The 21,622-nt window shown below is 50.0% G+C and overlaps 1 protein-coding gene, 6 non-coding genes and 2 pseudogenes across 7 annotated transcripts; all 9 read right to left on the reverse strand.

Moving 5' to 3' along the window:
- Window positions 1–67: 67 nt before the first annotated feature.
- Window positions 68–186, reverse strand: LOC126308315 (5S ribosomal RNA). The gene has a single exon (XR_007554220.1). It is a non-coding gene; the product is annotated as a 5S ribosomal RNA (ribosomal RNA).
- A 1,146-nt stretch (window positions 187–1,332) lies between these two features.
- LOC126308316 (5S ribosomal RNA) lies at window positions 1,333–1,451 on the reverse strand. Its single transcript, XR_007554221.1, has one exon. It is a non-coding gene; the product is annotated as a 5S ribosomal RNA (ribosomal RNA).
- A 7,207-nt stretch (window positions 1,452–8,658) lies between these two features.
- On the reverse strand, window positions 8,659–8,776 carry LOC126307920 (5S ribosomal RNA; annotated as a pseudogene).
- A 1,146-nt stretch (window positions 8,777–9,922) lies between these two features.
- Window positions 9,923–10,041, reverse strand: LOC126307702 (5S ribosomal RNA). Its single transcript, XR_007553688.1, has one exon. It is a non-coding gene; the product is annotated as a 5S ribosomal RNA (ribosomal RNA).
- A 1,146-nt stretch (window positions 10,042–11,187) lies between these two features.
- LOC126308317 (5S ribosomal RNA) lies at window positions 11,188–11,306 on the reverse strand. Its single transcript, XR_007554222.1, has one exon. It is a non-coding gene; the product is annotated as a 5S ribosomal RNA (ribosomal RNA).
- Window positions 11,307–12,452: 1,146 nt separating this feature from the next.
- LOC126308318 (5S ribosomal RNA) lies at window positions 12,453–12,571 on the reverse strand. The gene has a single exon (XR_007554223.1). It is a non-coding gene; the product is annotated as a 5S ribosomal RNA (ribosomal RNA).
- Window positions 12,572–17,949: 5,378 nt separating this feature from the next.
- Window positions 17,950–18,897, reverse strand: LOC126307665 (uncharacterized). Its single transcript, XM_049992080.1, has one exon. The coding sequence runs from the start codon at window positions 18,895–18,897 to the stop codon at window positions 17,950–17,952; it is 948 nt and encodes a 315-aa protein (XP_049848037.1).
- An 831-nt stretch (window positions 18,898–19,728) lies between these two features.
- Window positions 19,729–19,846, reverse strand: LOC126307922 (5S ribosomal RNA; annotated as a pseudogene).
- Window positions 19,847–20,992: 1,146 nt separating this feature from the next.
- LOC126307980 (5S ribosomal RNA) lies at window positions 20,993–21,111 on the reverse strand. The gene has a single exon (XR_007553917.1). It is a non-coding gene; the product is annotated as a 5S ribosomal RNA (ribosomal RNA).
- Window positions 21,112–21,622: the final 511 nt, after the last annotated feature.

A 21,622-nucleotide genomic window follows, 5' to 3' on the forward strand; every position in this document is an offset into this window, starting at 1 on the left:
CACCTGAGAGTTTGTATGAAAAGAGGACTGGCAGGTGTAGTGACATAAAATTTAGAAGAAGAGAGGGAGCCAACAGCACCCGGTGTTCCCAGGCGGTCACCCATCCAAGTACTAACCGGGCCCGATGTTGCTTAACTTCGGTGATCGGACGAGAACCGGTGTATTCAACATGGTATGGCCGTTGGCGTCCTTATACAGTAGCCGCACGGCAGAAGAAGGCTTCGCCTCTCCTCCCAACACACGCAATCGCCGTCTTCGGTGGCACATTTGACGCAAAGCACGTCCTTCCACCTCGAAGGCGACGCGCAGTGCGGCGCGCCGCCACGTGGGTCAGACGCACAACACAGCTGCTCGTTGCACCGCCTGTCATTCGTTTGTTCGACAAAGTATCCATCTCTTGTAGCGACGAAAGGTAAATTTTTGTTTACAAATTTGCCGTTGTGCACTGCTACAAAACAATATGCCCTGACGTATTTCACAACATTTCTGTCACTTCACACTGTTTTGTTATTTCCAGAGACTCTTTGGAAGTCTTCCTTGGCGCACTCTTTTCAAATTGAGTTCCTTAACATCGTATCTTACGATAGTTTAAAATCAGTATGGAAGCATCTTTGTCACATGAGAAAGGTAGCATGAAAAAAGGGCTGGCAGGGGTAGTGACAAGAAAGCAAGAAATGAAGACAGAGGGAAGCGGTCTCACCTGCCTGACACGCGTCGCGCTTCCAGATATTTGCGTAATTCGCACGGTGCATTCTCGGCTGTCCCCTTCCGTCCCGACTTGTCCCGACTTTGCTCGACTGCCGCTCGCTGCCGCTCGTGTCGCGGTCCATATGACAGCACAAGTACGAGAAGCATCTGCGAGATGGGCGCGGGCCGAACCGGCGTGTCCGAGGCGCCGTGTGCGGCCGTTCGGAGCTACCAGAGCCGCTCTGTGCTGCGCCGTGCCGTGGAAAGGTGCGAAAACATGCACACAAGACACAGGCTGTTCGGCAAAGTATCCATCTCTTGTAGCGACGAAAGGTTAATTTTTGTTTACAAATTTGCCGTTGTGCACTGCTACAAAATTGGAATTTAGCGCTCCTACAAAACAGTAGGCTCTGACGCATTTTAAGAGCACATCTGTCGATTCGCAGTGTTTCGTTATTTTCAACGAGTTCCTAGCACTCTTCCTCCGCGCATTCTTGTTCAAACTGAGTTCATTACTGTAATTTTGCATCTTACATTTAATACAGTGGTTTAAAATGCTTGTGGAAGCATCTTTGTCGCACCTGAGAGTTTGTATGAAAAGAGGACTGGCAGGTGTAGTGACATAAAATTTAGAAGAAGAGAGGGAGCCAACAGCACCCGGTGTTCCCAGGCGGTCACCCATCCAAGTACTAACCGGGCCCGATGTTGCTTAACTTCGGTGATCGGACGAGAACCGGTGTATTCAACATGGTATGGCCGTTGGCGTCCTTATACAGTAGCCGCACGGCAGAAGAAGGCTTCGCCTCTCCTCCCAACACACGCAATCGCCGTCTTCGGTGGCACATTTGACGCAAAGCACGTCCTTCCACCTCGAAGGCGACGCGCAGTGCGGCGCGCCGCCACGTGGGTCAGACGCACAACACAGCTGCTCGTTGTACCGCCTGTCATTCGTTTGTTCGACAAAGTATCCATCTCTTGTAGCGACGAAAGGTAAATTTTTGTTTACAAATTTGCCGTTGTGCACTGCTACAAAACAATATGCCCTTACGTATTTCACAACATTTCTGTCACTTCACACTGTTTTGTTATTTCCAGAGACTCTTTGGAAGTCTTCCTTGGCGCACTCTTTTCAAATTGAGTTCCTTAACATCGTATCTTACGATAGTTTAAAATCAGTATGGAAGCATCTTTGTCACATGAGAAAGGTAGCATGAAAAAAGGGCTGGCAGGGGTAGTGACAAGAAAGCAAGAAATGAAGACAGAGGGAAGCGGTCTCACCTGCCTGACACGCGTCGCGCTTCCAGATATTTGCGTAATTCGCACGGTGCATTCTCGGCTGTCCCCTTCCGTCCCGACTTGTCCCGACTTTGCTCGACTGCCGCTCGCTGCCGCTCGGGTCGCGGTCCATATGACAGCACAAGTACGAGAAGCATCTGCGAGATGGGCGCGGGCCGAACCGGCGTGTCCGAGGCGCCGTGTGCGGCCGTTCGGAGCTACCAGAGCCGCTCTGTGCTGCGCCGTGCCGTGGAAAGGTGCGAAAACATGCACACAAGACACAGGCTGTTCGGCAAAGTATCCATCTCTTGTAGCGACGAAAGGTTAATTTTTGTTTACAAATTTGCCGTTGTGCACTGCTACAAAATTGGAATTTAGCGCTCCTACAAAACAGTAGGCTCTGACGCATTTTAAGAGCACATCTGTCGATTCGCAGTGTTTCGTTATTTTCAACGAGTTCCTAGCACTCTTCCTCCGCGCATTCTTGTTCAAACTGAGTTCATTACTGTAATTTTGCATCTTACATTTAATACAGTGGTTTAAAATGCTTGTGGAAGCATCTTTGTCGCAACTGAGAGTTTGTATGAAAAGAGGACTGGCAGGTGTAGTGACATAAAATTTAGAAGAAGAGAGGGAGCCAACAGCACCTTTTTTTTTTTTTTTTTTTCTTTTTTTTTTTTCTGAAAAGAGGGCTGACCGGTGTAGCGACGTAAAAAGGAAAAAATGAGAGGGAGCCAACAGCACCTTTTTTTTTTTTTTCTTTTCTTAATTTAAAAGAAGAGAGGGAGCCAACAGCACCCTTTTTTTTTTTTTTTTTTAAACACGATAGAAACGGATGGGAGTCCTTCTTCCAAAACGTAATCCCAAATAAAAGAAAAAATTGGCCACTGGACGCCACTGCAGCCTGCCGTGACAGTGTTCCAGAGCAATGACAACCCTCCAAAGCAACAGTCACTCTGCATCCACCAAAAAAAAAAAAGAGATTCCACCGGACAAAAATAAAGTCCCAAGAAAAACGTCTCCGCTAATGTTCGATGGATGGGACATAAAGAATAAAAACAAAACGTCGACGCACAGTAACAGGAGGGAATCCAACATTCAGGCACACACCAACTGTGATAAATTTATCTCCCTGATACTGTCTCCTCACGCGTCGCGAAAAAATAAAAACAAAAACAACACAGGAAAAAAAAAAGCAAAGGAAAGAAAACAGAAAAGAACTGTGACGGACAAAACTCCATTCACAGAACTGTATGTCATTATGACGTTTTCGCTAATGTACGGTCCATATAAACACAGCTTTACCGTGCCATAAATCATTATCCAAGAAGCCAAGTCCGATGACATGCAAGGGTTCGTCATATCACGTCAACATTAGTATTATCATTACTGCCAGATAGGAAAAGTAGAAATGTCAAGATCGGGTACGCAGTCTCATGGGGTAAGTGACAATTTGGTGAACGCATGGGCTAAAGCGACATGCAAAAAATTGGCATAAGTCAGGGAATAAGCCGGTCGACCAAGTGTCTGACGATGTTCCGCCCACAGGTAAGACAGAAAATCGACAGCATCAGTCAATTTCAGGGTGAAAATACAAAAAATCGTATGTCCCAAAATCCAAAGTGTGGCATTTCGTTTGGCGGCCGGATAAGCTGCGCACTGAGGCACGATGGCGTCCAAAGCCGTCACCTGCCGCCTGTCCACCCTGTTGATTAAGCGCACCATGTCACACGCAATATCCCAAACAACACGGAATTTTCGACACTCGAATCGGTGTTCGATGGTGTCCTCCTCAGGACACGAATCACAGACACCCGAAGAAATCAGATCGATAGAGTGCAGCTTAGCGTTAGTTGGAAATGTGCGGTTCACTACTTTATACCACGTCGCGTGAACGTGGGCCGGAATGACGGCGGCGGCGAGGTTTCTCCACACCACCTTCCAGTCATGCTGAGGTAGCCGATACTCCCATTTATTCCTGCTTGGCGAGCCCCGAAGAGCGCGAAGAATGTCACCGACACTGCACGCACGGACATCACCAAGCACTAGATAGCTGTTATTAATATAATACCGGCGTACGAAGTTCAAGGTGTACGGAATATGACCGACCGAGACCGGAGCAATCACAGATGGCGGGCGATATGCATTGAACAAGGCAGCCGTCGGACTGCACGGCCCCTTGTCAATCACCACCGTTGTCCGCTTCACGAAGAGCGCCGCGCACTTGTGGCGAAAATCAACTAAACCCAGCCCCCCCTCCGCCAGACTCAAGGTACAGGTTGCCAGGGAGACCTTAAAAATGTCACCCTTCCACAGCAACCAATAGACCGCCTGTTGAATGGCCCTTTCCAGCTGTTTCGGGACAGGTAGGACTTGTGCCAGATACCACGCTTTTGCCAAAATCTGCGTGTTGATAAGATCCACCCGTTGACGGAGCGCCAAATTCCGAGAGGCATACAATTTTGCAACAGCCCGAACCTTGTACAGCGTGGACCGCCAATTAAGAGCTTCCATACGCTGCGTGTTGTCAGCCAGAATGACACCGAGAACCGTCTGCCGTTGCTTGACACAAAACCAGTCGCCGTGGACAGTACGCAGTCGAGGTGTAAGAGGGAGCAAAACAGTTTTCCGAGGATTGACGACAGCCCCCGTTGCCCTCTCGAATCGCTGTAAAACACCATGCAGCCTGTCAATGTCCTCTGGCTGATCAAGGAACACGCCGAGGTCGTCGGCATACGCCCTGCAGATCAGCTGATCGTCACCAATGCGAATGCCTCGGCAATCCTGGGCGATACAGCGGAGGAGCGGATCCAACGCCAAAGCGAAGAGCGACATTGACAAGGGGCAACCCTGACGAACTGAACGGCTAATCGGAATCACACAACTGGCAATTCCGTTGATTACGACCCGCGACGTGGCATTCCGCAAAATATTGTGCACCATCTTCGTCATTTTAGTGCCAAATCCAAAACCGACCAACACCTGCCGCAGATAGGTGTGACTAATCCGATCGAAGGCGTTTTTGAAATCGACCAGCATTATCCCAGCCGTCCGGAGCCTGTGACTCTTAACATAGCCGATGCAGTCCCGGTACGCCAGGACAGCATCGAAAATGTTACGGTCCCTGACAGCACACGTCTGATGTTCACTCACCACCCTCGGCATAACGTTCGTCAGTCTGTGAGTGATGCACCGTGCTATAATTTTATAGTCGGCGTTCAGTAAGGTTATCGGACGCACACTGTCGAGATGTGGTGTTGTGGTCGATTTCGGAATGAGTGCAATGCGCCCTTCGGAAAATTCCGCCGGAATATCAACGCCGTTATGGATCTCATTCATGATGTCAATTAAAACACGACTTAAAAAACGGAAAAATTTTAAATAAAATTCTGCGGGAATCCCGTCCAGTCCAGGGGACCTGCCCCTAGGACTCCGTTTCAGAGCTGCATCTAAGTCATCAAAGGTAAAAGGTTCATTTAAAACAGCCCTATCCTGTCTCGTTAACACACGTGGCACACACTGCAAAAAATCGCGCAGCGCCGCGGCGTCTACGTCCACTTGTCTAAAGAGCGTCGCAAAATGCGCGTGAACTTCCCGCTCAATGGCCGCACCATCTGAGGTGGACGTGCCGTCCTGCTGGATCCATTTACGGATAGCCAACCGCTCGCGCCGCCGGCGCTCCCTGTGTAGGTGGTAAAGAGAGAGCGGTTCCCCTTCTACGTCACCCACCGGTTGGCTCCGCGCGATAGCCCCAGCACCCTTCCGACGAAGATCATCGAGGAGCTTGGCCTTAAATTGATTAAAAACAGGAAGCAAGTCAGGAGACGCCGTGACCCGCTGAGCCAGATCCTTTAAACAGTCCTGGTAAAAACGTGTCGTCGACCGACGCCAATGCGCCGCATCGAGACTAAAATCGATTAAAAAACGCCTAATAGCCGGCTTGGCTACCCCCACCCACCAAACGAGAGTATTGCCGTCATCGCCTTTATCACGCAAGAGCTTGCGCCACAACGCAGTAAACTGAGACGTGAGACTGGCATCGTCCAAAAGACTACAGTTAAATTTCCAAGTATTGTTGCGCCGAGTAGGGCGCGCACGCGGTAGGAGGAGCTGACACAAGTAGCCGCAATGGTCTGAAAAAATGACCGGCAACACGTCCGCCTTCCGGACGTGGGCGGCGAGCGGCGAAGACACATAGATCCTGTCGAGTCTACTGTGACCGGTGGCGTAAAAGTGCGTGAAATGCGTCTTGTCCGGATTAAGGACACGCCACGTGTCCCGGAGCCGAAAGCTGTCAACCAACGTACGCAATTCCTGGCACCAGTTAGGACGCGGCGCCTGATCTCGACCATCAATTACTGCATTAAAGTCACCACCAATCACTAAGTCAGTACGATTGTGATGGAGAAGTTGACAAAGATCCTGACCATAAAACTTATTGCGCGCTGGTTTGTCACCGGCATGAGCGTACACATTAACAAAAGCAACACCGTTAATGGTACATGCAATAGCGCGGCCATTTGGCAATATTTCAAGATTGCCAACATCAAATTCCGGACGAATTAAGATGGCAGTACCAGTCTGTTCGTCCGACATTACATTATCAACGACAGTAAAATCAGAAGTGTCAAGTAAAAACAACAGAGCCTGACGCGTAACTTCCTGTAAGAATGCCACATGACAATGGGAATCATGTAAAAAAGCGAGTAAGGCCGACAACTTGTGTGGATTACTCAGCTTGTTAACATTGATAGTTAAAATATTCCACGAACAACGCTCAGGCTCCATACACAATTAAAAGACACAAGCACAAAAAACTCCTCATTTAAAAACAGACAGCAGACATGGACGGAATTCCAGCCACCAGAAGGATAAAAGGTATGCTAAAAAGACGGGTTTTAATTCCCGTCAACCGGATTAGGGGACAACAAAGGAATCAGTAAGTCGTCTCACCACCTTCCACGTCCTCCGCCCACGCAGTGGGGTGGACGGGAGTGGGGGTGGACGCGGTCCCAGAATCTGCGCCACCGGAAGCTACCGATAAAGGATCAACGGCGGGCATCTCCACGTCGGAAGAAGTCGGCACTCGCTCGGGGGCAGAAGGACAGACACGACGCTGGTGGGTGTCTTCGGCCTTCCGTTTCGTCGGCAATTGCGGCGTCGCCACAGCCAAAGCCATGTCGGCCGTCACAACTGAATCGGAACCAACGGGCTGCTGACTTAAAACGGTTCGTAAATGTCGAACAGCGACATCACGCTTCTGATCGGCAACGTTAGGATCGTCAGGCAGACGCTGGCGAGAAGCGGCACGCCGTTGTTGTTGTTGATGTTGTGATTGCTGTGTCTGACGGCCGGAGCCGGAAGCCTGAGACTGCCGCCGCTCGGGGTCTAGGTCCCGACGCGCGACACGCTGTTGGGAGTCCTGCCGACCAACCCGCGACTGCCGGGAAGCGGCGGGGGAACGGTCAGCCGGAGACGGGCTGCGGTCCGGTCGTGTAAACCCCCTGCCTGAGGAAGGCGACCGACCGACACTGCGTGCACGTTGCCTGCTAGAACTTCGAGACGGAAATTCATCACGCCGCGGTTTCGGAGTCGCAAAAAAATCCTGCGAGTCCACGGCAGCAGTGGGAACGGGAGCACTGGCGGCCACGTCAACGAAGTCAGTCACCGTACCAGAGAATTCCGGTACCGACACAGTCTGCGAAACAGCTGTCGACACTAAATCAGTCGCCGACGTAGGCGCGGGTTCGGACACAGTTGCAAGTGAAACATCGGGCAGAGACAGAATTTCGACAGCCTGCACAGTAGCTGTAGCCTGTGCAGAATCATCAGACTCAGAAACAAGGTCACTGCTGGGAGGGGACACATCCATGGCAACCGCGGAGGCAGCGAGGTTAGCATCGGCCACGCGGCGCGAAGGTGCGGGGGGGGGGGGCTGTACCTAAGACCGTGGCGGCGACAGAGGCAAAGCTGGCCCCGCGCAAACTGTCGTCAATCGGTAACTGAGCGGGCCGTTTGCGTTTCGGGCAGTCTTGCCGGTAATGACCGACACCATTGCAAAATGAACAAGTTTGAGGCTGTCCACTATAAGTCACAAACGCACGGTGGCCGTTAACCAAAATAAAGGACGGAATGTGTTGCCTGACAACCATTTTCACGCTCCGCACACCGTTCTCGACTTGAAAAATGTATGCAGACGACCATTTCTCCTTCACAACAGATAACACAGTGCCATATGGCCGCAAGTGACGAGAAATAGTGTCGTTGCGAATTTCAAACGGAAGGTTAAAGATCCGTATTTGTCGAACACCAAAACCAGCGTGAGACACAGTTACATTACTAATATTTCCGTTAAGGTGGCGAAATTTGCGAATACCGTCATTAACAGAAACAACAGCATCACACAGATCGGAAGATTTCAGTTTCAAAAACACAGAATTTAAGAACGTATCGAACTGAATACCGAGTACGTCAGTAGTAGACAACAACAAATCCTCAATTAACCAACGATGAATTTCAAAAGCCGAGGGTTTTTCTACGGAACGATCAAACTCGCATTGAACATTGTTCTGTCTCTCTTCACTGTCATCATAAACCAAATCCATTACTTACAGTCAGTAGAGGTTTAGCCACGTGGCAAAGGAAGCAGACGACACGCGAGGCGCCGCCGGCCAAGTCGCACAAGGAAGTACTGCTCGCTCGGCACCGAGGTGTTGCCAGGCGGGCAGACAGCCAAGTACTAACCGGGCCCGATGTTGCTTAACTTCGGTGATCGGACGAGAACCGGTGTATTCAACATGGTATGGCCGTTGGCGTCCTTATACAGTAGCCGCACGGCAGAAGAAGGCTTCGCCTCTCCTCCCAACACACGCAATCGCCGTCTTCGGTGGCACATTTGACGCAAAGCACGTCCTTCCACCTCGAAGGCGACGCGCAGTACGGCGCGCCGCCACGTGGGTCAGACGCACAACACAGCTGCTCGTTGCACCGCCTGTCATTCGTTTGTTCGACAAAGTATCCATCTCTTGTAGCGACGAAAGGTAAATTTTTGTTTACAAATTTGCCGTTGTGCACTGCTACAAAACAATATGCCCTGACGTATTTCACAACATTTCTGTCACTTCACACTGTTTTGTTATTTCCAGAGACTCTTTGGAAGTCTTCCTTGGCGCACTCTTTTCAAATTGAGTTCCTTAACATCGTATCTTACGATAGTTTAAAATCAGTATGGAAGCATCTTTGTCACATGAGAAAGGTAGCATGAAAAAAGGGCTGGCAGGGGTAGTGACAAGAAAGCAAGAAATGAAGACAGAGGGAAGCGGTCTCACCTGCCTGACACGCGTCGCGCTTCCAGATATTTGCGTAATTCGCACGGTGCATTCTCGGCTGTCCCCTTCCGTCCCGACTTGTCCCGACTTTGCTCGACTGCCGCTCGCTGCCGCTCGGGTCGCGGTCCATATGACAGCACAAGTACGAGAAGCATCTGCGAGATGGGCGCGGGCCGAACCGGCGTGTCCGAGGCGCCGTGTGCGGCCGTTCGGAGCTACCAGAGCCGCTCTGTGCTGCGCCGTGCCGTGGAAAGGTGCGAAAACATGCACACAAGACACAGGCTGTTCGGCAAAGTATCCATCTCTTGTAGCGACGAAAGGTTAATTTTTGTTTACAAATTTGCCGTTGTGCACTGCTACAAAATTGGAATTTAGCGCTCCTACAAAACAGTAGGCTCTGACGCATTTTAAGAGCACATCTGTCGATTCGCAGTGTTTCGTTATTTTCAACAAGTTCCTAGCACTCTTCCTCCGCGCATTCTTGTTCAAACTGAGTTCATTACTGTAATTTTGCATCTTACATTTAATACAGTGGTTTAAAATGCTTGTGGAAGCATCTTTGTCGCACCTGAGAGTTTGTATGAAAAGAGGACTGGCAGGTGTAGTGACATAAAATTTAGAAGAAGAGAGGGAGCCAACAACACCCGGTGTTCCCAGGCGGTCACCCATCCAAGTACTAACCGGGCCCGATGTTGCTTAACTTCGGTGATCGGACGAGAACCGGTGTATTCAACATGGTATGGCCGTTGGCGTCCTTATACAGTAGCCGCACGGCAGAAGAAGGCTTCGCCTCTCCTCCCAACACACGCAATCGCCGTCTTCGGTGGCACATTTGACGCAAAGCACGTCCTTCCACCTCGAAGGCGACGCGCAGTGCGGCGCGCCGCCACGTGGGTCAGACGCACAACACAGCTGCTCGTTGTACCGCCTGTCATTCGTTTGTTCGACAAAGTATCCATCTCTTGTAGCGACGAAAGGTAAATTTTTGTTTACAAATTTGCCGTTGTGCACTGCTACAAAACAATATGCCCTGACGTATTTCACAACATTTCTGTCACTTCACACTGTTTTGTTATTTCCAGAGACTCTTTGGAAGTCTTCCTTGGCGCACTCTTTTCAAATTGAGTTCCTTAACATCGTATCTTACGATAGTTTAAAATCAGTATGGAAGCATCTTTGTCACGTGAGAAAGGTAGCATGAAAAAAGGGCTGGCAGGGGTAGTGACAAGAAAGCAAGAAATGAAGACAGAGGGAAGCGGTCTCACCTGCCTGACACGCGTCGCGCTTCCAGATATTTGCGTAATTCGCACGGTGCATTCTCGGCTGTCCCCTTCCGTCCCGACTTGTCCCGACTTTGCTCGACTGCCGCTCGCTGCCGCTCGGGTCGCGGTCCATATGACAGCACAAGTACGAGAAGCATCTGCGAGATGGGCGCGGGCCGAACCGGCGTGTCCGAGGCGCCGTGTGCGGCCGTTCGGAGCTACCAGAGCCGCTCTGTGCTGCGCCGTGCCGTGGAAAGGTGCGAAAACATGCACACAAGACACAGGCTGTTCGGCAAAGTATCCATCTCTTGTAGCGACGAAAGGTAAATTTTTGTTTACAAATTTGCCGTTGTGCACTGCTACAAAATTGGAATTTAGCGCTCCTACAAAACAGTAGGCTCTGACGCATTTTAAGAGCACATCTGTCGATTCGCAGTGTTTCGTTATTTTCAACGAGTTCCTAGCACTCTTCCTCCGCGCATTCTTGTTCAAACTGAGTTCATTACTGTAATTTTGCATCTTACATTTAATACAGTGGTTTAAAATGCTTGTGGAAGCATCTTTGTCGCACCTGAGAGTTTGTATGAAAAGAGGACTGGCAGGTGTAGTGACATAAAATTTAGAAGAAGAGAGGGAGCCAACAGCACCCGGTGTTCCCAGGCGGTCACCCATCCAAGTACTAACCGGGCCCGATGTTGCTTAACTTCGGTGATCGGACGAGAACCGGTGTATTCAACATGGTATGGCCGTTGGCGTCCTTATACAGTAGCCGCACGGCAGAAGAAGGCTTCGCCTCTCCTCCCAACACACGCAATCGCCGTCTTCGGTGGCACATTTGACGCAAAGCACGTCCTTCCACCTCGAAGGCGACGCGCAGTGCGGCGCGCCGCCACGTGGGTCAGACGCACAACACAGCTGCTCGTTGTACCGCCTGTCATTCGTTTGTTCGACAAAGTATCCATCTCTTGTAGCGACGAAAGGTAAATTTTTGTTTACAAATTTGCCGTTGTGCACTGCTACAAAACAATATGCCCTGACGTATTTCACAACATTTCTGTCACTTCACACTGTTTTGTTATTTCCAGAGACTCTTTGGAAGTCTTCCTTGGCGCACTCTTTTCAAATTGAGTTCCTTAACATCGTATCTTACGATAGTTTAAAATCAGTATGGAAGCATCTTTGTCACATGAGAAAGGTAGCATGAAAAAAGGGCTGGCAGGGGTAGTGACAAGAAAGCAAGAAATGAAGACAGAGGGAAGCGGTCTCACCTGCCTGACACGCGTCGCGCTTCCAGATATTTGCGTAATTCGCACGGTGCATTCTCGGCTGTCCCCTTCCGTCCCGACTTGTCCCGACTTTGCTCGACTGCCGCTCGCTGCCGCTCGGGTCGCGGTCCATATGACAGCACAAGTACGAGAAGCATCTGCGAGATGGGCGCGGGCCGAACCGGCGTGTCCGAGGCGCCGTGTGCGGCCGTTCGGAGCTACCAGAGCCGCTCTGTGCTGCGCCGTGCCGTGGAAAGGTGCGAAAACATGCACACAAGACACAGGCTGTTCGGCAAAGTATCCATCTCTTGTAGCGACGAAAGGTTAATTTTTGTTTACAAATTTGCCGTTGTGCACTGCTACAAAATTGGAATTTAGCGCTCCTACAAAACAGTAGGCTCTGACGCATTTTAAGAGCACATCTGTCGATTCGCAGTGTTTCGTTATTTTCAACGAGTTCCTAGCACTCTTCCTCCGCGCATTCTTGTTCAAACTGAGTTCATTACTGTAATTTTGCATCTTACATTTAATACAGTGGTTTAAAATGCTTGTGGAAGCATCTTTGTCGCACCTGAGAGTTTGTATGAAAAGAGGACTGGCAGGTGTAGTGACATAAAATTTAGAAGAAGAGAGGGAGCCAACAGCACCCGGTGTTCCCAGGCGGTCACCCATCCAAGTACTAACCGGGCCCGATGTTGCTTAACTTCGGTGATCGGACGAGAACCGGTGTATTCAACATGGTATGGCCGTTGGCGTCCTTATACAGTAGCCGCACGGCAGAAGAAGGCTTCGCCTCTCCTCCCAACACACGCAATCGCCGTCTTCGGTGGCACATTTGACGCAAAGCACGTCCTTCCACCTCGAAGGCGACGCGCAGTGCGGCGCGCCGCCACGTGGGTCAGACGCACAACACAGCTGCTCGTTGCACCGCCTGTCATTCGTTTGTTCGACAAAGTATCCATCTCTTGTAGCGACGAAAGGTAAATTTTTGTTTACAAATTTGCCGTTGTGCACTGCTACAAAACAATATGCCCTGACGTATTTCACAACATTTCTGTCACTTCACACTGTTTTGTTATTTCCAGAGACTCTTTGGAAGTCTTCCTTGGCGCACTCTTTTCAAATTGAGTTCCTTAACATCGTATCTTACGATAGTTTAAAATCAGTATGGAAGCATCTTTGTCACATGAGAAAGGTAGCATGAAAAAAGGGCTGGCAGGGGTAGTGACAAGAAAGCAAGAAATGAAGACAGAGGGAAGCGGTCTCACCTGCCTGACACGCGTCGCGCTTCCAGATATTTGCGTAATTCGCACGGTGCATTCTCGGCTGTCCCCTTCCGTCCCGACTTGTCCCGACTTTGCTCGACTGCCGCTCGCTGCCGCTCGGGTCGCGGTCCATATGACAGCACAAGTACGAGAAGCATCTGCGAGATGGGCGCGGGCCGAACCGGCGTGTCCGAGGCGCCGTGTGCGGCCGTTCGGAGCTACCAGAGCCGCTCTGTGCTGCGCCGTGCCGTGGAAAGGTGCGAAAACATGCACACAAGACACAGGCTGTTCGGCAAAGTACCCATCTCTTGTAGCGACGAAAGGTTAATTTTTGTTTACAAATTTGCCGTTGTGCACTGCTACAAAATTGGAATTTAGCGCTCCTACAAAACAGTAGGCTCTGACGCATTTTAAGAGCACATCTGTCGATTCGCAGTGTTTCGTTATTTTCAACGAGTTCCTAGCACTCTTCCTCCGCGCATTCTTGTTCAAACTGAGTTCATTACTGTAATTTTGCATCTTACATTTAATACAGTGGTTTAAAATGCTTGTGGAAGCATCTTTGTCGCACCTGAGAGTTTGTATGAAAAGAGGACTGGCAGGTGTAGTGACATAAAATTTAGAAGAAGAGAGGGAGCCAACAGCACCTTTTTTTTTTTTTTTTTTTTTTTACCTGAGAGTTTTTCATGAAAAGAGGGCTGGCAGGTGTAGTGACATAAAATTTAAAAGAAGAGAGGGAGCCACAGCACCTTTTTTTTTTATTTCTTTTTTTATGCACACTTAAAAGTAAGGAAAATGTCCTTCACGACACTGTCTCCTCGGTCATCTTGGGAGAGAAAATGAAAGAAAAAATGTCCTCAGAACAAAGAAAAACAGATAAATAAAGCACAAGTTAAACTCCTACTAATAAAACATCCACATAACCCAAGAACAGGATACGTTGGCGATAATGTTCGTTCCATATAACACACATTGGCATTCAAATTTAGTTCCATCATTCGTAGAAAGAAAGTTCCGTTGTAAGCAAAGTCCCGTCGAAGCAACATAATTCATAGCACCGGCATTACCACTGGAGGATAACGCGATAAAAGTCAAAATTGGTAGGCAGTCCTATGTAGTTATCAAAAATTTAGCATAGGCATGTTCCAAGGCCACACGCAAAAAATTGGCAAAAGTCTGAGTATAAGCCGCACGAGCAAGGTCCTGACGGTGTTCCGTCCACAAATAGGATAGAAAATCGACGGCATCAGTCACTTTCAGGGTAAAGATACAGTAAACTGTATGTCCAAGAATCCATAACGTCGCATTTCTTTTGGTGGCCGGGTAAGCCGCGCACTGAGGCACTATGGCGTCCATGGTTGTCACGTGCCGCCTGTCCACCCTGTTAATCAGACGAACCATGTCACAGGCAATGTCCCAGACCACACGAAATTTGTCACACACAAAACGATGTTCGATAGTGTCCTCCTCTGCACACAATTCACACTCTCCCGAAGAAATCAAATTAATAGCACAAAGATTGGCATTTGTCGGGATAGTCCGGTTGACCACTTTATACCAAGTAGCATGAACGGCGGCAGGGACGGCGGCGGTAGCAAGGTTCTTCCACACCAGCTGCCAATCATGCTGTGGCAACCGATATTCCCATTTGTTCCTAATCGGCGTCCCTCGAAGAGCTCGAATTATCTCAGTAACACTACATGTACAGACGTCACCAAACACAAGATAACTATTGTAAACATAATAGCGGCGCACGAAATTCAACACATACGGAATGTGACTGATTGAAACAGGGGCTACTACTGATGGTGGGCGGTAATGACGAAACAAGGCAGCTCTCGGACTGTGCGGCCCCTTGTCAATCACCACTGTGGTCCGTTTCACAAGGAGCGCCGCACACTTAGATCGGAAGTCAACCAAACCTAGCCCCCCTACCTGCAAGCTTAAAGTACACGTCGCCAAGGAGACCTTAAAAATATCGCCCTTCCATAGCAGCCAATAAACTGCTTGTTGGATGGCCCTTTCCAATTCTTTTGGCACTGGGAGAACTTGTGCCAGATACCACGCTTTGGCGAAGATATTCGTGTTAATGAGAGCCACCTTCTGACGAAGCGCCAGGTTCCGAGAGGCGTAGAGTTTAGCAACAGCTCGAATCTTGTATAATGTGGAACGCCAATTAAGAGCTTCCATACGCTGTGTGTTGTCAGTTAGAATGACACCGAGCACCGTGTGCTGTTGCTTCACACAGAACCAATCGCCGCTGACAGTGCGTAATCGAGGTGTAAGGGGAAGCAAGACAGTCTTACGAGGGTTGACGATAGCCCCCGTCGCCCTCTCAAAACGGTCCAAAACACCACGCAAGCGATCAAGATCCTCTGGGTGATCAATGAAGACCCCCAGGTCATCAGCATACGCCCGACATACCAGCTGAACGTCGCCAAGTCGAATACCCCGGCACTCCCGGGCTATACAACGTAGGAGTGGGTCCAACGCCAAGGCGAAAAGCGCCATAGACAGAGGACACCCCTGTCGGACAGAACGACCAATGGGGATGACGCTACCAGGAATACCGTTGATGACCACCCGAGAAGTGGCATCTTCGTGATTTTGGACCCAAAACCCAGGCCGATCATCACTCGCCGCAGATAGGAGTGGCTGATCCGATCAAAGGCGTTTTTAAAGTCTACCAGCAAGATCGCAGCCGCTCGGAGCCTGTGACCCTTTACATATCCGATGCAGTCGCGATAAGCCAGGACGGCATCGAAAATGTTCCTGTCGGCCACAGCACAAGTTTGACATTCACTGATGACCTTGGGCAGAACGACCTGCATCCTGTGCGTAACACACCGCGCCATAATCTTATAATCAGCGTTCAAGAGGGTTATAGGGCGAACACTGTCTATACGCGGCGTCGCGGTTGATTTAGGGAGAAGTGCAACACGCCCTTCCGCAAACTCCGCCGGAATGTCAACACCGTTATGGATTTCGTTCATGATCACAGTTAAAACATCGCTTAAAAGAGGGAAAAATTTTAAATAAAATTCCGCGGGGATACCGTCCATACCAGGGGATTTGCCCCTAGGACTACTTTTCACCGCCGGAGAGAGATCCTCAGAAGTAAAAGTTGCATTAAGATGGGCCCTGTCTTGTCGCGTTAAAACATGTGGGACCCCCTGCAAAAAATCGCGGAGCGCCCCGGGGTCGGCGTCTACTGGGTGAAAGAGCGCAGCAAAGTGATCATGGACCTCCCGCTCAATATCCACCCAGTCGGAAGTCGTCGTCCCATCCTGTTTGAGCCACTTACGAATAACCAACCTCTCCCGCCGCCTCCGCTCCCTGTTCAGGTGGTAGAGAGAGAGCGGTTCCCCCTCAACGGCACCTATAGGTTGGCTACGCGTGACCGTCCCAAACCCCTTCCGGCGAAGACCGTCTAGAAGTTGAGCTTTAAACTGATTAAAAACCGGAAGCAACTGCGGAGACGTAGTGACCCGCTGAGCTAGATCTTTTAAACAGGACTGGTAAAATCTCGCCGTCGACCGGCGCCAATGCGCCGCATCGCGACTAAAATTGATTAAAAAGCGCCTGATGGCCGGCTTCGCTACCTCCACCCACCACCTGATGGTACTGCCATCGTCGCCCTTGTCACGCAAGAGCTTGCGCCACAAAGCAGTAAATTGGGACGCAAGAGCGTCATCATCTAAAAGACTGCAATTAAGCTTCCAGATATTTGGACGCCGAGGAGGTCGAGCACGTGGTAAAACAAGTTGACACAAAAATCCACAATGGTCAGAAAAAATAACCGGCAATACTTCCGCCCTTGTGACATGAGCGGCAAGCGGCAACGACACATAAATTCTATCCAGTCGACTATGACCTGTGGCATAAAAGTGGGTAAAATGTGTTTTATCCGGGTTGAGCACACGCCACGTGTCCCGCAAGCGAAAAGTGTCAACCAAAGTGCGCAACTCTTGACACCAATTAGGGCGCGGCTCCTGATCCCTACCATCAATAACGGCGTTGAAATCGCCACCAAGCACTAATTCATTAGTATTGCGATGGAGCAATTGACAGAGATCATGGCTGTAAAACTGATTCCGCGCTGGTTTATCACCGGCATGGGCATAGACATTAACAAAACTGACACCATTAATAACACAGGCGATTGCGCGACCATTGGGCAATATTTCAACGTCACTGACATCAAAACCCGGACGGAATAAAATGGCAGTACCAGTCTGTTCATCCGACATGATATTATCAATAACGGTAAAAGCAGTGGAATCAATAAAATACAAAAGAGCCGTACGCGTAACTTCCTGTAATAAAGCGACATGACAGTGAGAATCACATAAAAAAGTGTGCAAAGCCGATAACTTATACTGGGCACTCAATTTGTTTACATTAACAGTTAAAATGTTCCACGAACAATGCTCAATATCCATACACAATTAAAAAAGAGCACAATAGATAAAAACCTTACATGTGGAGAAAAACAGCAATGATCGGCAAAAGACAACCACCACAAAAGGATAAAATATACACCAGAGTGACGGGTTGAAATCCCGTCAGCCGGATCCATAGCATCCAATCGGCGCAATGCACTAAAAAAGACGACTACGATAGGCCGTCCCCCATTAAAAACAGAGCACGGCTCCCATAACCCGTCATTTAAAACAGATAGAATATCGACGCCGAATAACGACGGAGGATCTTGCGGCGGTCGGTGAATAAAGGCAAACGGAGCTGACTACACGAAAACGACCAACAAAAAACCAAACGAGGGCACCGCAGAAGCAGCAATAAAATAGCTAAAAAAAACACAGATCATGCAAATGTGCGCGAGAGGAGGAAACAACACTTGCACACACTAAGTCGCGTCACTGGCCTCCACGTCCGCCGCCCAGTCCTGGGGGGCGGCGGGAGGGGGGTGTGGGGGTGGAGCGGTCCCAGAATCCGTTCCACTAGAGTCCACCGACATGGGACCAACGACAGACATCTCGACATCAGGAGAAGAAGCCGGCACACGTTCAGTAGCAGAAGGACAAACGCGACGCTGGTGTGTGTCTTCCGCCTTACGTTTGGTCGGCAATTGAGGTGTCAGCACAGCAGAAACAGTGTCGGTCGGTTGCCCGGAGTCGTCGCCTGCGCCCGGCTGGCTTAAGACAGTCCTTAAGTGCCGAACAGCGACGTCACGTTTTTGATCAGCAACATTGATTTCGGCAGGCAGCTGACGGCGAGGAGAGGCGCGCCGTTGTTGCTGTTGGTCCACGGGCTGACGCCCAGAGCCAGGAGCCTGAGACGAACGCCGCTCGTCGGCAAGGTCCCGTCGGGAAGCACGCTGTTGGGAAGCCTGCCGACCGGGTCGTGTCGGTCGGGAGGCGTCGGGGGAACGCCCAACCGGAGACGGACTGCGATCGGGTCGCGGAAGACCCCTATCAGAGGGAGGCGACCGACCAACACTACGCGCACGTTGCCGACTTGAACTACGAGACGAACGTTCGTCCCGTCTCGGTTTCGGTGCTACAAAAAATGCCTGTGATTCCACAGCAGCAGCGGAATTAGGAGAACCGGCAGGCACAGTAACAGGGGCAATCAAAGAACCGGACTGTTCCGGTACTGTCACTGACAGCGAAACAGGTTCCGACACTAAATCACGCGGCGACTGCTGCACGGGTTCGGACACTGTCTCTTGTGAAACATTCGTTACTACCAGATTTTCGATAGTTGTCCCGTCAGCCGGAGCCGGAGACATTGAATCTAACACAGCAGACACAGAAGCAGAGTCACTATCGGTAGTGGACACATCCATAGCCATCGGGGTGGCAGCAAAGTTGGCGTCAGCTACACGGCGCGCGGGCGCGGGGGGGGGGGGGGGGGGGGCGGTACCCAAACCCGTGGCGGCCACAGAAGCAAAGCTGGCATCATTCAAATTACCTACAGTAGGTAGCTGGGCAGGCCGTTTGCGTTTAGGACAATCCTGTCTATAATGGCCAACGCCACCACAAAAAGAACATGTTTGTGGCTGTCCACTATAAGTAACGAACGCGCGGTGGCCGTTAACCAAAACAAACGAAGGAATGTGCTGTCTAACAACCATTTTCACACTTCTCACTCCGTTTTCTACTTGAAACAAGTACGCGGAGGACCACTTTTCCTTCACTACAGACAAAACAGTGCCATACGGCCGCAAATAGCGAGCAATTGTGTCATTTCGAATTTCAAATGGTAGGTTAAACACACGAATTTGCCTAATGCCAAAGCCAGCATGCGACACATTAACATTGCTTACGCGACCGTCAAGGTGACGAAATTTTCGGACACCGTCATTGACAGACACAACATGATCACACATTTCGGAATTTTTCAACTTCAAGAACACAGAGTTAAGAGAAGTATCGAATTGGATACCGAGAACGTCATCGTGCGTTAACAACAGATCTTCTAGAATCCAACGGTGGATTTCAAAGGCCGAGGGCTTGTCTACAGAACGATCGAACTCACATTGAATGTTATTTTGGCGTTCTTCACTGTCATCGTAAATCGTTGCCATAACTTACAGTCTGTGATGAAATATACAGCCGCTAGGCAGAGAAGAGCAGACGACACGCGAGGCGCCGCCGGCCAAGTCGCACGCGGAAGTACTGCTCGCTCGGCACCGAGGTGTTGCCAGGCGGGCAGACAGCCAAGTACTAACCGGGCCCGATGTTGCTTAACTTCGGTGATCGGACGAGAACCGGTGTATTCAACATGGTATGGCCGTTGGCGTCCTTATACAGTAGCCGCACGGCAGAAGAAGGCTTCGCCTCTCCTCCCAACACACGCAATCGCCGTCTTCGGTGGCACATTTGACGCAAAGCACGTCCTTCCACCTCGAAGGCGACGCGCAGTGCGGCGCGCCGCCACGTGGGTCAGACGCACAACACAGCTGCTCGTTGTACCGCCTGTCATTCGTTTGTTCGACAAAGTATCCATCTCTTGTAGCGACGAAAGGTAAATTTTTGTTTACAAATTTGCCGTTGTGCACTGCTACAAAACAATATGCCCTGACGTATTTCACAACATTTCTGTCACTTCACACTGTTTTGTTATTTCCAGAGACTCTTTGGAAGTCTTCCTTGGCGCACTCTTTTCAAATTGAGTTCCTTAACATCGTATCTTACGATAGTTTAAAATCAGTATGGAAGCATCTTTGTCACATGAGAAAGGTAGCATGAAAAAAGGGCTGGCAGGGGTAGTGAGAAGAAAGCAAGAAATGAAGACAGAGGGAAGCGGTCTCACCTGCCTGACACGCGTCGCGCTTCCAGATATTTGCGTAATTCGCACGGTGCATTCTCGGCTGTCCCCTTCCGTCCCGACTTGTCCCGACTTTGCTCGACTGCCGCTCGCTGCCGCTCGGGTCGCGGTCCATATGACAGCACAAGTACGAGAAGCATCTGCGAGATGGGCGCGGGCCGAACCGGCGTGTCCGAGGCGCCGTGTGCGGCCGTTCGGAGCTACCAGAGCCGCTCTGTGCTGCGCCGTGCCGTGGAAAGGTGCGAAAACATGCACACAAGACACAGGCTGTTCGGCAAAGTATCCATCTCTTGTAGCGACGAAAGGTTAATTTTTGTTTACAAATTTGCCGTTGTGCACTGCTACAAAATTGGAATTTAGCGCTCCTACAAAACAGTAGGCTCTGACGCATTTTAAGAGCACATCTGTCGATTCGCAGTGTTTCGTTATTTTCAACGAGTTCCTAGCACTCTTCCTCCGCGCATTCTTGTTCAAACTGAGTTCATTACTGTAATTTTGCATCTTACATTTAATACAGTGGTTTAAAATGCTTGTGGAAGCATCTTTGTCGCACCTGAGAGTTTGTATGAAAAGAGGACTGGCAGGTGTAGTGACATAAAATTTAGAAGAAGAGAGGGAGCCAACAGCACCCGGTGTTCCCAGGCGGTCACCCATCCAAGTACTAACCAGGCCCGATGTTGCTTAACTTCGGTGATCGGACGAGAACCGGTGTATTCAACATGGTATGGCCGTTGGCGTCCTTATACAGTAGCCGCACGGCAGAAGAAGGCTTCGCCTCTCCTCCCAACACACGCAATCGCCGTCTTCGGTGGCACATTTGACGCAAAGCACGTCCTTCCACCTCGAAGGCGACGCGCAGTGCGGCGCGCCGCCACGTGGGTCAGACGCACAACACAGCTGCTCGTTGTACCGCCTGTCATTCGTTTGTTCGACAAAGTATCCATCTCTTGTAGCGACGAAAGGTAAATTTTTGTTTACAAATTTGCCGTTGTGCACTGCTACAAAACAATATGCCCTGACGTATTTCACAACATTTCTGTCACTTCACACTGTTTTGTTATTTCCAGAGACTCTTTGGAAGTCTTCCTTGGCGCACTCTTTTCAAATTGAGTTCCTTAACATCGTATCTTACGATAGTTTAAAATCAGTATGGAAGCATCTTTGTCACATGAGAAAGGTAGCATGAAAAAAGGGCTGGCAGGGGTAGTGACAAGAAAGCAAGAAATGAAGACAGAGGGAAGCGGTCT

Source organism: Schistocerca gregaria, unplaced genomic scaffold (assembly GCF_023897955.1).
Source record: "Schistocerca gregaria isolate iqSchGreg1 unplaced genomic scaffold, iqSchGreg1.2 ptg000355l, whole genome shotgun sequence".
In the NCBI taxonomy this organism is placed as follows: domain Eukaryota; kingdom Metazoa; phylum Arthropoda; class Insecta; order Orthoptera; family Acrididae; genus Schistocerca; species Schistocerca gregaria.

Coding starts and splice junctions, on each gene's coding strand:
- LOC126307665 (XM_049992080.1), bottom strand. CDS start 18,897: ATGGCTATGGATGTGTCCACTACCGATAGTGACTCTGCTTCTGTGTCT.